Source organism: Phasianus colchicus, chromosome 9 (assembly GCF_987193195.1).
Source record: "Phasianus colchicus chromosome 9, bPhaCol1.hap1.1, whole genome shotgun sequence".
Taxonomy (NCBI): domain Eukaryota; kingdom Metazoa; phylum Chordata; class Aves; order Galliformes; family Phasianidae; genus Phasianus; species Phasianus colchicus.
The window spans coordinates 18,667,277-18,680,637 of record NC_143444.1 but is presented as its reverse complement, the minus strand read 5'-3'; the positions used below and the strand labels follow the sequence as shown (position 1 = coordinate 18,680,637).

General features: G+C 38.2%; 1 protein-coding gene across 1 annotated transcript in view; it reads right to left on the bottom strand.

Annotated features, from left to right (window-relative positions):
- Positions 1-13,361, bottom strand: part of COL24A1 (collagen type XXIV alpha 1 chain) — a 119,067-nt gene that overhangs the window by 96,443 nt on the left and 9,263 nt on the right. Inside the window, exons 3-5 of the mRNA XM_090146412.1 lie at positions 10,930-12,218; positions 3,365-3,418; positions 944-997 (exon numbers count right to left, since the gene is read on the bottom strand). Coding sequence (XP_090002538.1) covers positions 944-997; positions 3,365-3,418; positions 10,930-12,218 — 1,397 coding nt within the window. The remainder of the gene's footprint in view (positions 1-943; positions 998-3,364; positions 3,419-10,929; positions 12,219-13,361) is intronic.

Sequence of the window (13,361 nt, the reverse complement as noted above, 5' to 3'; positions counted from 1 at the left end):
TGACCCAGTGGAGTGGGAAAATACATTATAAAACAAATCCTAGAAGTAACTGCTTATAATTGTTTTCCTAACAATGTACATTATTATACAGCCAGCACAGGTAATGTAACAATTGTGAATCTCTGAGTTTAACTGTTCCTATAAAAGCAGATACTAACTAAAGAGCACATACCAGATAGAGTTACTTAGTTTTACACAGTGTTTAACACTGAAAGCTTTATTAAATTTCTTTTTATGTCCTCAAGCAGTTTTTAACACCTGCCACGACAGGTCAGATTTCTGCCACAAGGAATTGCGCTAAAACAAATCAAGGTTGCTGCTGTTTTTTCCTAACTTATCTATCAAATTGTTCAAACTAAATATGAGTCGAAGGCATTCTGCAATTACACAAATCTGTCAAGTCTATTTAAAGGGGCATTACGTGACACAGATTTGAAGGGTTTTCTGAGCTTCCAGGTCTAGTATTCTTGCTGCAGTTTTAAGTATCGTATCAAGTGTGAATGTCTGAAATATCAGAGTATTTAAATATGAAAGACTGGGCACCAACAGAAAGAGGAATTTATAGAGAATGACTCAGTTTCCTTTTTCTGTTGTTGTTAATCAAGGCAAAAGGTTGCATCAATTAAATGCTTCTTCTCCCTTAAATTCCAGTTTATCTAAGAGGCTAGGCTGATTTACATGAGCTCTTTTGGGTAGCACAGACTACTTGTTTCCAAGTCACCATCCTGCACAGTTTCCTTATTCTTGGATAAACTGCTATTTTTTCATGATTTTAAGATCTGTTTGATTTATTATATTTAATTAAAAATTGCTTATGTTAACACTCTCCATCTATAAACTGAAGACAACCAATTGCTTCTATTACAGGAAGTGATTCTATGGCTTCCAAAAAGCCATTAACAAGTTCACTTATTTACACAGAAACATGGATAAATTAACTCACCTTTGGACCTGGCAATCCTGGCAAACCTGGATTACCATGTGGTCCTGGAATACCCTATAGAAACAGAGAGAGGGAGGTTATTCAGCAATTCACTAAACTGTTTACAGTTGTTCAGTGAATCATTTTACTGCATTACTGTTGCTTGTAGAAGTACTGGTTGAGACTTTCAAAAGATTGTCAAGAAATGAGCACAGCCTCCTAACAATCAAAAGTGAAGAATTCTCAAATCTTAGCAGGTATTCAGCATGTAGCTCTGCAGCTGCACAACTTGAAGGCACTGGATTAACACAGAGAAATCACATTGAGGCACTCAACTATCAGTTACAAAATAAGGAACTGGAATAGTGTTCACTGACTGAAGGGAGGACATAAGGCAAAGTATTCCACCTCCTCAAAACAAATCTTTACAGATAGAAACCCTTCAGATTCTCTCATAGCCAGTGTAAAAAATGGACTTGTTGCCAGAACAGTTTAACTGAAACCATTCCAGGAATAGAATGGCTAACCAGAACTGTCTCTACCTAGTAGCTGAATCGCTACCCAGGATAAATGTCCATTCTTGCAACACACTGAGTAATCCTCAATCATGATAAAGTGTGCATTAGGGAAAATATTTCTGCAGTGGCTGTCAGCAGCTATTCTTCTTCCAAACCCTGAAGGACCAAACTGGTGAAAAGCTAACCCTGGTAAGTCAGCAGCAAAGATTTTCCCATATCCACTACAGCCAAAATTTCACACAAACTGAAAATAAGATTCTGTTTCAGCTCTCTCATAAATTCAGTGTTCTTACAAAAGATAAACTTAGCATTACTCTTTCCTTCACTGTGGCAACACAGAGCTGTGAAAGCATCCTGGTGAAATGGGAGGCACTGAGGCAATTTGGCCTCCTTGCTGGTTAATTCTGAATTTCCTGAAAGTTTATTCTGGAGGAACTTGGAACAAGCCAAGAAACAAACACGAAACTCAAAATCGTGTGTCAGATGCAGACCTAGCTCTATCACAGAAGAAAAGATTTTAATGGAAATCTGTAATCATTAATCAGGCACTGGTAGTGTCCAACCCACATTAACCTCTATCAAGACTGGGCTTGGACCTTGGAGGCGGCCCAGACACTGCAACTCTGCACTTCACTTCTTCCCTGTGACACCTCCAGTCACATTCTCAGACCACAAAGGGCAGCTCACACGGTGGAAGACAGAAGTCACAGAGCAGATTGGTAAATGGGGAAATGAACTTTGCATCAACAAGGTTTTACATGGTTTTTTGTTTTTTTTTTTTGTCTCTGCACTAATTGTACTTGCAGTATTGAGCAGTAAAGAGCTCTGGCATTTAAAAAATATATATATATTATTTGCTTAAAATACTTTCTCAGCTCTTGAATGCATTGTAAACTCTCTTCGTGTCATAACTGCTGCTCAATATTCACCTTCATCATTTCCTTACCATCCCTATACAATGCTATAAGACGTGTTTTCTGACATGGCTTGTAGTTTTCAATATAAAAATCTGTGCCGTACAAACCACCAGCTTTTCTTCAGCAGGATAATATGGAAACAAAACAAAAACATGAAGTGAAGAAGACATGGATTTGAAAAAATTGTTTTCATTTTACACTTTTAAGTGTATCTCATCCAGTTCCTCTTCACCAGCTGCCCTGAAGTACCAGATCAGTTCCTGTCGCTTGGAGGGCTGCACTTTCCTAGCCAGCCACACCAGGTTTTGAAAGCCAGCAAAGAACAGAATGCTGAATGCAACGTGGAGTGACAGCTTGTTTAAATGTGCCTCAAAGGCTGACTCAACACTACTCCCACACATCTGCTGGGATTTTTGTATAATCTGCTCCCTTGCTTCCTGCTTGCCATTTGGCTAGCTGAGTGCGTTCCAGCCGCAACCACTTACATCGCCAAATACCACAGCCCAGCAAATCCTTACATTACCTATCACATCTTTTGTCAAGCTGCTGTAACACAAGAGTCTAAAATAGATTATTGGGAACAATTTTTTGTCTTGTAGTGGCTAACTTTGTATCCATTGCCTGCTTGTCTGCGCGGTGTCACATGTTGCTCACTCCTCATTCCAAAACCAAATTAACTTGACCCTAGTTGCAGAGTTGCAGATGGAAACAGTGTGGAGAATACCAAAAAGTTAATATCGCAAGCAGTAAAAGATAGGCGTGAATGTCACAGTGCCCTGCGTGTGTGTGTATGCACCCCTACACAGAATTGACTACGCTGAAGCTCACAGCAGAAGAAAAAGTTACTTTGCCATATTTTAAGCTATCTACCAAATGTTAGGAATCACACACTTTCATAATCAACAGGCACACAAATGAAGTTGAAAAAAAAAACCAAAACCCACCAACTCCAGCTTAATTATCAGTGACCTGTGCGGAGCTACACAAGAACAAGCTGTTTTACTCACCCGAGGACCTCTTTTTCCTGATGGACCAGGCAGACCTGGAGGACCTGGAGGACCCTGGTGATAGAAAATCAAAACAATTGAGGCTAAAAAAAACAACACAAGGACAGCACCACAAGTCTGAATAACACTGGTTCTTCTACCTGGTGATTTCCTGCTTTGGAAGCCTTTGCTGTTTGAAAAATGACTCTTAAGCTACAAGCATGTGTGTTTTTAATTTTACTTAATATCAGGTGTTTAGAAATCATTTTTGTCCTGAGGAATTGGAGCTAACAATCTAGATTAACACAAATACACGTAAGCAAAATTCACAAAGAGCAGCTCATCTCAAGAATTAGAAGCAAGTTCAGTGTATTTCAAAACAAAGAGCAGAATAAAGTATTTTTAATAAATATGGAGGCATGCCAAACATTTTATGAAATCAGACAACTTATTATGACAAATGAGATAGCACTGCACAGAAAAAACAGACATGAATAGAAGAGACAGTAAGTATGCGTAAATGATAGTTCAGTTTCACCAGTTGCGAGCTCGGGATAAGAATAACTGGCAGTGTGCCCATTCTCTGTTTCACTTGCAAATAAATCATATCATTCACTTAAAAAAAAACCCCAAAACACAGATTCTTCTATTTTTGTGAATGCATTCCTAAATAGATAGTTATAACCAGATGTATCCTTTGCAAATAGGTCAGATTAACAGTGACTCTAAGAATATTAGATAATGTGTCACCATTTGGACAGCGGTTTTGACCATAGAAATCTTTCCTTTTCTCTATGTGTTCATTCCAAAACCCCAGGATTTACTTCATCATACTCTAATATGAATATGAGTGAGACTCTGAACAAGTTCAGCACCAATTCATATTAGATTTCGTCTATTACATTTAAGTGCTGAAGAGGCATGGGCTATAATTAAAGATGAATTCAGCTCCCAGCTGGATGCCAGCATGAGTCCCAGCAAACAAACACTCCTACTGCAAGGGAAAGCAGGCATCAAGACAGAAGGAGGGCAATTGATGATAGAAGGAAGAATTTAACTTGTTCTTTTACCCCCACATCCTCACACTCTTATGTCTGCAGGTGCTGCATACCATCAGCTGAGAGAATAAGCAGAGCCTTTTGAATATCATGCTTCTCATCACCAAACAGCATTGCTAAAAGCTGGCTGCTACCAGGGAAAAGCAGAAGGGCAACAGTGATGGAGAGGAGGGAGGAAAAGGGAGTAGAAAGGGTAGAGGAAAAGAAAAAAAAACACAAAAAAAAAAACCAGGAAAAGAGGACCTCTAGCACCTTTTGGGGTTCTGTTAGCAACAAATAAAAGACTTTATTAAGACAAAAGCTATATTTTTAAAAAACCTTAAAAATTTTCTTAGGGAAGTGATATTTCTTTTTGTTTAGAAAGAACATAGTTGGCAGAGAAGACAGTGCTGATCACAAATTTTCAGTGGCCAAGCCAGTTACCTTCATTTGGCTAAAATACAGACTACTTCACACAATTCTGGGAAAAAAAAAACAAACAGCTGTATTCTGAGGAAAAACAACAACAAAAAAATCCTTTCCCCTCCAATTAATCATAGTAATCTTCAAAGACCAATATTATAGCTGGACAAAACTGAAGTGATACAATCTTGCACAATCAAAGACTGAGAATTTCAGTATTATGGACTCACGAAGATGCCACTCTGCTCAGTTACAAAAAGTCTGCTATAAACACACTGGTATCCTTGAATAGTTACAGCTCTTCTAGTTAAATGAACCAGGAAAATAGTGGGAATTTTAAACTACAAGATTGAAGTCTTTGTTCATATAAGTCTAGCTGAATTCTGGAACCTCCCTGACTGTTTCAAAACCCATAGAATCAGGAAACATCAGGTTTAGGAGCAAGGCTCTGCAACACAGATTATCCTGAAAACAAATAATAGCCCTTTTATTTGCCCTTTTTTTTCTGGGCTGGTATTTACACAGAGACAGTGAAAATGAGCTTGGGCAGAAAAAGCAGACATCTGGATTCTCTGAAGTGCTGCACACTGGCAATTTTCACTCAGTGCCATCTGCCAGAAAGTTCAGTTGGCAACCAAAGTGAAAACAATGACTTACACAACCTAGAAGACAGTTTATAAGCTGTTTCCCCAAAGTTAGTATCATGAACATGATAGCTGTTTAAGGAGAGCTATGGGTATGTAGGGACAATGCAGAAGATGACTCTCATTTTGTCAGTCAAGTAGACAGACATGGAAAGTTCTTGACCAAATGTTCTTGTCAGGAGAGTTCCAAAAACTTGAGCTTCCACCCAGCTGGAATACTAAGTGAAGAGATGGACTTGGTATAGAAAATTATAATGGGACTACCAAGGGACATGTTACATTTTCCATAAAAATAGTTTTAACTAGTGCATGTTCTTTTGGGAAAATGTTCTTCTCTAACTCTTTTTCAGATCCTCTCTACACTTCCTTAACAAAAATTAACAATCAAACCCCATTCTTTTCATGCCGGGAATATGAATGTATATTAATTGGCATCCTTCACCTTTGCTGATAAATTACTGAATGACAGCAGCAAGAATATTCTTTCCTATGTGGCTCCCTTCTTGTTTTGCCTTTTTTTTTTTTTTTTTTTATTTAAAGAACATCTGCTCTTTTTGAAAAAAAAATACTTCATAATTACACTAATTCATGAGTAATTATCTCTCTCCATCAAAACCTCAAAAGGAAGCAAATCTAATGGAGGAGAAACTTTCTTCTACAAGGTATGAAAACGAAGTCCATTCTCACAATTAAGTCCTCAGAGATCCCAAGAAGAAGCAATAAAAATTTGGAACTGTGTGGCCAGGGATGAATAATACATTCCCAAGGGTCTCTAAAACCAAGTCAGCTGTTGTAACTTAAGTCTCTGGGTAACAACAATTAACAGTTGGATCAAGTTAATTCAACAGTCTCTCAAGAATTGGATTCTTCCTGCAATCCCTCCTTCATCTTCAAGATTTCGTTTTAAATGTTTTCTTCTGTAGAAAGATTACTTTCTCTACAGACAGCCCATTGGTTCTCCACCTCTGCACATGGACTAGTAAGCCAGATCACTGATTGAGGTTATAGAAGTCACCTAAAATAACTTAGAAAATAAACAGTGGGAAACGCTTCGGTGACCTTATTCTATTCTATACAAAGGGTGTCCCAATTGTCTTGTGTCTAGATTTTCAACCATTCTGGAGAATAACAGCTGAAGAACTGTAGTTAATCACTTCTCAATTTTGGATGCTGAGCTTTTTTTTTTAAAAAGCAATAAGAAGCATTTTAGATTTGCCCCATGCCAGAGAGAATGGAATCATAGAATCATGATAGGAAGCACTGCAGAAGAAAATTTCCACACAGGTAGATTCCGATCCTGTCCCTCGTGTCCCACCTAAAGTTCCCCACTATTTCTTTCCATCCTTTCTGCAAATCTGTGAACTGTCTTTATTAAGTCTTCCTTTCGTGGACTGCAAAGTTTGCCTTCATTTAAATTATTAAACCTGTTGTGTTATTTTAACTTCTGCTCAGAATTGTATTTTCAACAGCAGACACTGCTAATGCACTCCTCTGCAACCTTTCTATCTGCCAAATTGTTGTTGTTGTTGTTGTTTTGGGGTTTGTTTGGTTTTTTTTTGAGTTTAAGAAAAGGGTTCACCAACCAAAATTGAGGACTTTTCTTCAAACTACTAGCTCAGAATAGTCAAACCAGTAGAAAAAATTACCAGTCTCCAATATTTGAGACTCCTAACAACGAACACAGTTTTGTAATGCTTAGTACTTTCTCCAATGTGTTGTAACATATATATAACATATATCACCCTCATCTGACTACCTTACTAATCCCTCCTCCTTCCTCTATTTCTAATTCTGATTTTTGTAATATTGCACAAAATATAATGCTGCCAGTCTGGGGCCATCTGGGATTCATATTTTGTTACTCAAAATTCTACCTATTAATAAGTTTGTTTCTCTTTTTAAAGCATACCGATTATAAAGCAGCCAGGACTCTACTAAGCATGAATGTCCACCTACCTTTTTCTCTTGCTTCATTTGCATTTCATTTGATGTGAGAAGAGAAGCACACTTATCTTCCCACATACCCCATAACAAGCAGTCACTTGTGTAGGATTAGCCTACTTTCCTGAGAGCTGTTGAAGTCTTGCTCTCTCTGTCAAGAACTACAACAGCCAAAGCAATATCATCAACATCAGAGGAATATATATATAGCTTTGGGTGATGGATTAAAGCTTCTCAAGACTGTTATGCAGAAAAACAGGGAAACCATTTCAGGTGAATTAAAACAAATGTTCAAATATTTAAAACAAATGTCACTTGGAGTTTTGTTTGCTTTTTCTAGTAACAAAAGTCTTAAGATTTCATCTAGATTGTCAGATAGTGAGATAGAGATTTCCCAGCCTGGGCAGAATAACGTGAGGGTTACTCACAAAGTAAAGATATGTGAACATGATTAACTACCCAGTGTATACCCTTTGGCTAGGGACATCCACAGCAAGCAATTTTCTTCAACTGATAAATCAGCTAAGAGCAAAATCTCAGATGATGCTACCCTTAATACTGCTAATTTAGTGCTGCCTTTAGGATTTTTAAACTCCTGCCCTCATTCAGAGTTCTCACTCTCACATCTCCTGGCTGTAATAAGAGCAACCCATCCAGCATCTGATTCTTCCTTATCCAGGCACTGCACTTCTATTTCCTCCTGACAGTATCTTTAGACTGATGTCACCAACTGGACAGCCTATGGAAAGACACATTTTGTCTTCTTTCACTGCTCGAGGACTGTATTCTTAACACAGAAAAGTTTTCCAAAAGAGTTCATTTCTCAGGGACATCAAAGCTCATGCAGTTAAGCAGACTGACTTGACAGCAAGTAACCTAACTGTTCTTCAGTCCTGACTTACACCTCCCTTTAGACAAGCAGGATCACATATCATGCTACTGCAAGCAGCCTTAGGACTCGTGTGACAATAAGTATCAATTGGAAAGCTGAAAGAGTTAAAAATAAATTAATTAAAAGGAAAACTTTTTATAGTGCTAACACCCCCTGCAATACAAAAGGAGTGGCTCATCAGGTGAATCAGAGGGAAATGTGGTCAGGAGACAACAATGTTCAACTTTAAACTTGCTTCATATTTTTATAGGGGATTCTGGTCATTGAAATTTCTAGGATTTTACTCAGTCATAGTGATTTTGAAGAATTAAGTGGAAGAATTAGATATGCTATCCATAAATGAAGGCCTGAATTCTGGAGCCCTCCTTTGTAGCAATGGGTGAATTCCACAGCTGTGGGATCATGGAATTCAAGGGGCCTAATTATACAAGGCAAGAATCAGTTCTGGTAGATGATTAAAAGCTAAAATGTAGCTGAGGAGTCTAAGAACCACAAAAGCTAGTTCTTGCCTGTCAACTCCAATAGAACAAACATTATTTCTGTGCTGAAATCTTGAAAGAAGGTTCAAACCAACCACAACATAATGAGAGAAGAAAAAAAGAGAAGGGGCTTCATGCCTCATCAGGATTTCTTTTTGCTGCAGGCGAACTCTGCAAGTCCCTCACTGCTGCTTTTTTAGGCTCCCCACTGATAAGACTCTGTGGATACTTATTTATTAAAATGTTAGAGCCTTGAAGATAAAACCTGGATTATCACAGTCTTCTCTCCAAGGATGTACAAGACAGAAAAACCAAGAGCATCTCTGTAAGTACAAGTTCAATGACAACAGCAGGCACAGTGCCACACCACCTCCAAACACAATTCTTTACAGAAATCTTCTGTGGAAGAGCCATACAGAGACCCTTTTCTTGCTTCAGCAAAAATCTCTGTGGCAACACAATGCTTTAGTTTGCCCATAGGCTCAGAGGTGCTGTTGGTCCTTCCAGTTGAACTTGTGCCCACAAAGGTCTTAATCAGCCTCCTAGCTCTGCAACACATCACTTAGACCTTAGGCATGTTACTGAAACTCTGACCCAGCAATGCATTATATGCTGTAGCTGACTTGCACAGGAAACAAGCTTCTGCATCCCATCCATAGGACAAACATACAAAATGATAGCATACACATCTTTCATATATATTTTGAACTCTTCAGATCAGGTGTATGAATCATTATATGCACAATGTCTGCATCTAGCAAAACCAGAACATTAGCTTGCAGATGCTTAATACACACCAAATAACAACAACAACAACCCAACAACAAAATCTCCAATCAGCAGCTATTTCTGTGCCATGTAAGAAATGGTGATTTCAGTCAGTTGCAGTCAATAAATCTAAATATACAATTTTAAAGTTATGTGCTATGAATCAAAACTTTCTGTTAGCAGTTGTTAAATATCATAAGCTGCAGAAATGAGAATTAACCTTAACTCACATTTATAACAGCTACATATGTAGCTGTACATTTATGTCCCCCTAAATAAAGGGCTTGAATATGAAAAAAGAAAAAGAAGACTGGCTTCACACTTACAAAAAAAAACCTCCAAACAAGAGCAGCCCCTGACAAACATAAATTACTTGTTAACACATTTTTCAGCTGAGTAACAAACTCTTAGCATCAAGATTCTGTTTAGAGTAAAAATTAAACTTCTACATAAATTTTCAGTTGCTGACTACCTGAAGAAAATATTTTTTCAGTGCTGAAATTATACTTGCATATTCAAACATATAATAGAAGCTGCTTGCCTCCTCCTGCCAAGTTACTTTCCAGTAATAACCACACAAATACAAGAGAAAAACAGTAGAACAACCTTCTCCATGCCATAGTCTGACAAATTTTAACCAGAGACTCAAACAGGAATTATTATCATATCTCCAAGACTAAACAGGAACCGCTGTTATTTCTTGCATGTAGTTTCATGTGCATTGACCCCAGTTTTATGTATGAAAATGTTTATGACCCTCAAACACACACAATGAGAAAGGACAAATTAGTGCTATTAAAAGCACTGCTGTGCATTTGCAGTCATTTCAGATATCTCTTACCCGCTAAATGAAGAGATGCCACAAAAATGAGTTCTAAACATTACTTTGCATGCAGACTTGCGTGATCCTGCAACTGTGGGTTAGGAATGGTTTGAAAGGATTAGATTCTACAAGTGGTCTGCTTCAACAATTACAAATTTTGATACCATCACTCAACTGAGAAAACCATATCATTCTTCCAAACAGCCTGGTTGTTCTTTTTCATGGAACAGTGTCTACATTTGTAGAGAGTATGAAATTACCCTATAATTTTATTAAGTGACCAGCCTCCATAATTAGCAGTTACAAACATCTGGCTGCATTTCAGATTTTTAAAAAAGATTGGGTTGCCCACCACTTCACCAGAATTGAATGCTTACATATTCTGCTAATCAATAAAAATACACACCACTTAGGCCAAAATTATATGCCAGAGACACACTTATGGCAGACAAACTTTTGCACAATACAAATGGGAGAAGCGGTAATCGCAGCCTGGCAAGTTTTGCCAAATTTATTTCAAAGCCTCTTTTAAATATACGTTGCTTCATTATAATAAAGAGTGTAATAAAGGTAACTTACAGGAGGTCCAGTCTCCCCCTTTAAGCCTCTGCTACTTCCTATTTCAAATATTTTGCCTTGGTCTTCATAGTTGTAGTTATCAACATAATAAGTGTTTTCTGTGCGATAAGTATTATTAGCATCAAATGGACCTTCTTCCTCCAAACTAAGCTGATTATCCAGAGAGAGGTCAGCAGTCAAACTGTACAGAGTTGTGTTGAAGATCTGCTGCTTTTTGGTTGGTTCATCTAAATGTTGTTTTTCTTTGTCCACTCCCTTGTTTTTCATTTTACTCTGTTTTACAGGGAAGATCTGAGAAAGCTCATTTTGTCTGTCTGCATCTTCTGTGGTAGTATGTGAAGTATTTGAATATGAAGCCTTGTTTTTTCCAGTGCCGCCTCTTTCTTTGCTTGGCTCCTGATGGTGAAGGAGCAGACTGACCTCCTCCTGGACTTCTGTTTCTGGCCACACTTCTAGCAGCAGGGGTTTAGACTCTGCAAATTCCGATGTTGAGACATTTATTGACTCAAGGTACTCCAGTACGGAGTGAATCCGAGCAATGTCGGTAACAGGACCATTTGATACTTCCTTCCTTCTATAAGATACATCTTCCCACTGTTTTTTCTCACCAATCTTTTTCTTCAAAGAAACATCTAGCACACCTGATGCATATGGTGTTCCTAGCAGAGATCGATATGTTTCAGCCTGGCGACACTGCTGTTTCATGTATTTACAATAGTTTGCAGAGGCTTCTGCAGAGGGAATGATATCTAGCTGGCATATAACTCCTTCAAAGCTGACAGAGTGAGAGTTCATCCTTCCCAGGGTAAATAAACCGTCCAAATCAAATGCCTCCATTTCATAAAGCATTTCCCTGATATAGTACTTCTGTCCACACTCAGCAAACATTGAGACAGTCTTGTATCTAATTTCAATGGCAAACCAATGCCACTGTTCATTATGAACACTATAATCAAAGTATACAGGCTGCTTCCCTCCAGTGTGCACCGCTACCTTTCTTGGTAGCAACTGGACACCAAACAGCAGTCTGGTTTTGTTCCTGATACTGAAAAGAAAAGCATTATTTACAGTGTAAGAGTACAACCCAACCAGTATGGTGAAGTGATGCCCTAGACTTGCTGGTATAACTTGAGCAACGGAGGCCTCAACACACGCGTCAGCAGTCAGCACAACTCCGGACACGGCCAGGCGAACCCCCCGGGGCAAGAGTGGCACTGCTGAGGGCACTGGCGTCACTGACGGCTGCTGGACTTCGCTCACAAGGCCGAGCCGATGAAGAACATCTACTGCTGTAAAAAGAAATGAAGGTACACTGTTCATTTCACTTATGAGCTCAAATTCAGATCCAAGCAAACAAATGTAAGGCGTATGTATATCAGTCTTTCACATAAATCCAACAAATATAATTAAAGCTTTCCTAATGAAAAAAATATTTAATAATTTTTTAAAAAAGCCCGTGTAATGCCCTTTGGAGGTTAATTCATTCATAAAACTGAGAAGTCCCCATTTGCTGTCATCAACTTTTCACAAGAGTTAATGAACATACTGTGTTCATTTGGCAATTCCTGCCTACCTATCCTTTAAAGCAAGAAGCAAAAAAAACCAACCCAAAATACATTTTTCCTCTTTATCTGAAAACTATTAACATTTGAGGGAGGGTTGTTTTGTTCCCATGAAGGGACAAGCTATTTACTAATACAGTAAGCAGTGCTCAGAGCATTGTGCAAGCTCCTTTCTCACTGATCCTCAGAGCAGAACTGAACAGCAGCCAGCAGCCCAGACTAACATCGACATTGGCCCTGTTCTAAGCACCAGGTAGGACCAGACAAGCTCGAGGTCCTTTCCAACCTAAACTTCTCAATTTTTTTTGTGTAAGGCGAAGCTGAACATCACACAGTTTTCATAGGCACTACTGCACAGACACACTTTTTTCTGTAACAACTGGCTGGACCTGAGCTGTAGCAAGCTGCCAATATTAAAAATGACTAATATTACTTAATATTAATGACTAACATTATTTAATATTATTTTAATATTATTTAACCATCAGAGTGATGTAATAAGCCTAACAGGGAACAGGCTGCACTTCCTACAGCATTTAGCCAAGGGTATTACTTTTTAATTTTTTTTTTTTTTACAGATTTTTTTTTTTTTTTTAATTCAACCATGCAACTAAGTGTTCTTTTTAAGCAAATAAAGCTACTAAATGGCATAACAAAAATGGGAGTAACAAAGAGAAGCTAAAGATTCATTGCTATTTTAAGAGACAAGAGCAACAAACGGATGTTCACTATTTTTGTGGAAAAAAGATTTTCTTTCCCAGTCTTCCTTTTCTGTTTACTGAATGTATTCACAGCAAACTTTAAGAACACACAGATGTTGGCTTAGTTTCAGTAGTAAATTATGAAGAGAGTCTGAGACTTCCTTGAGAG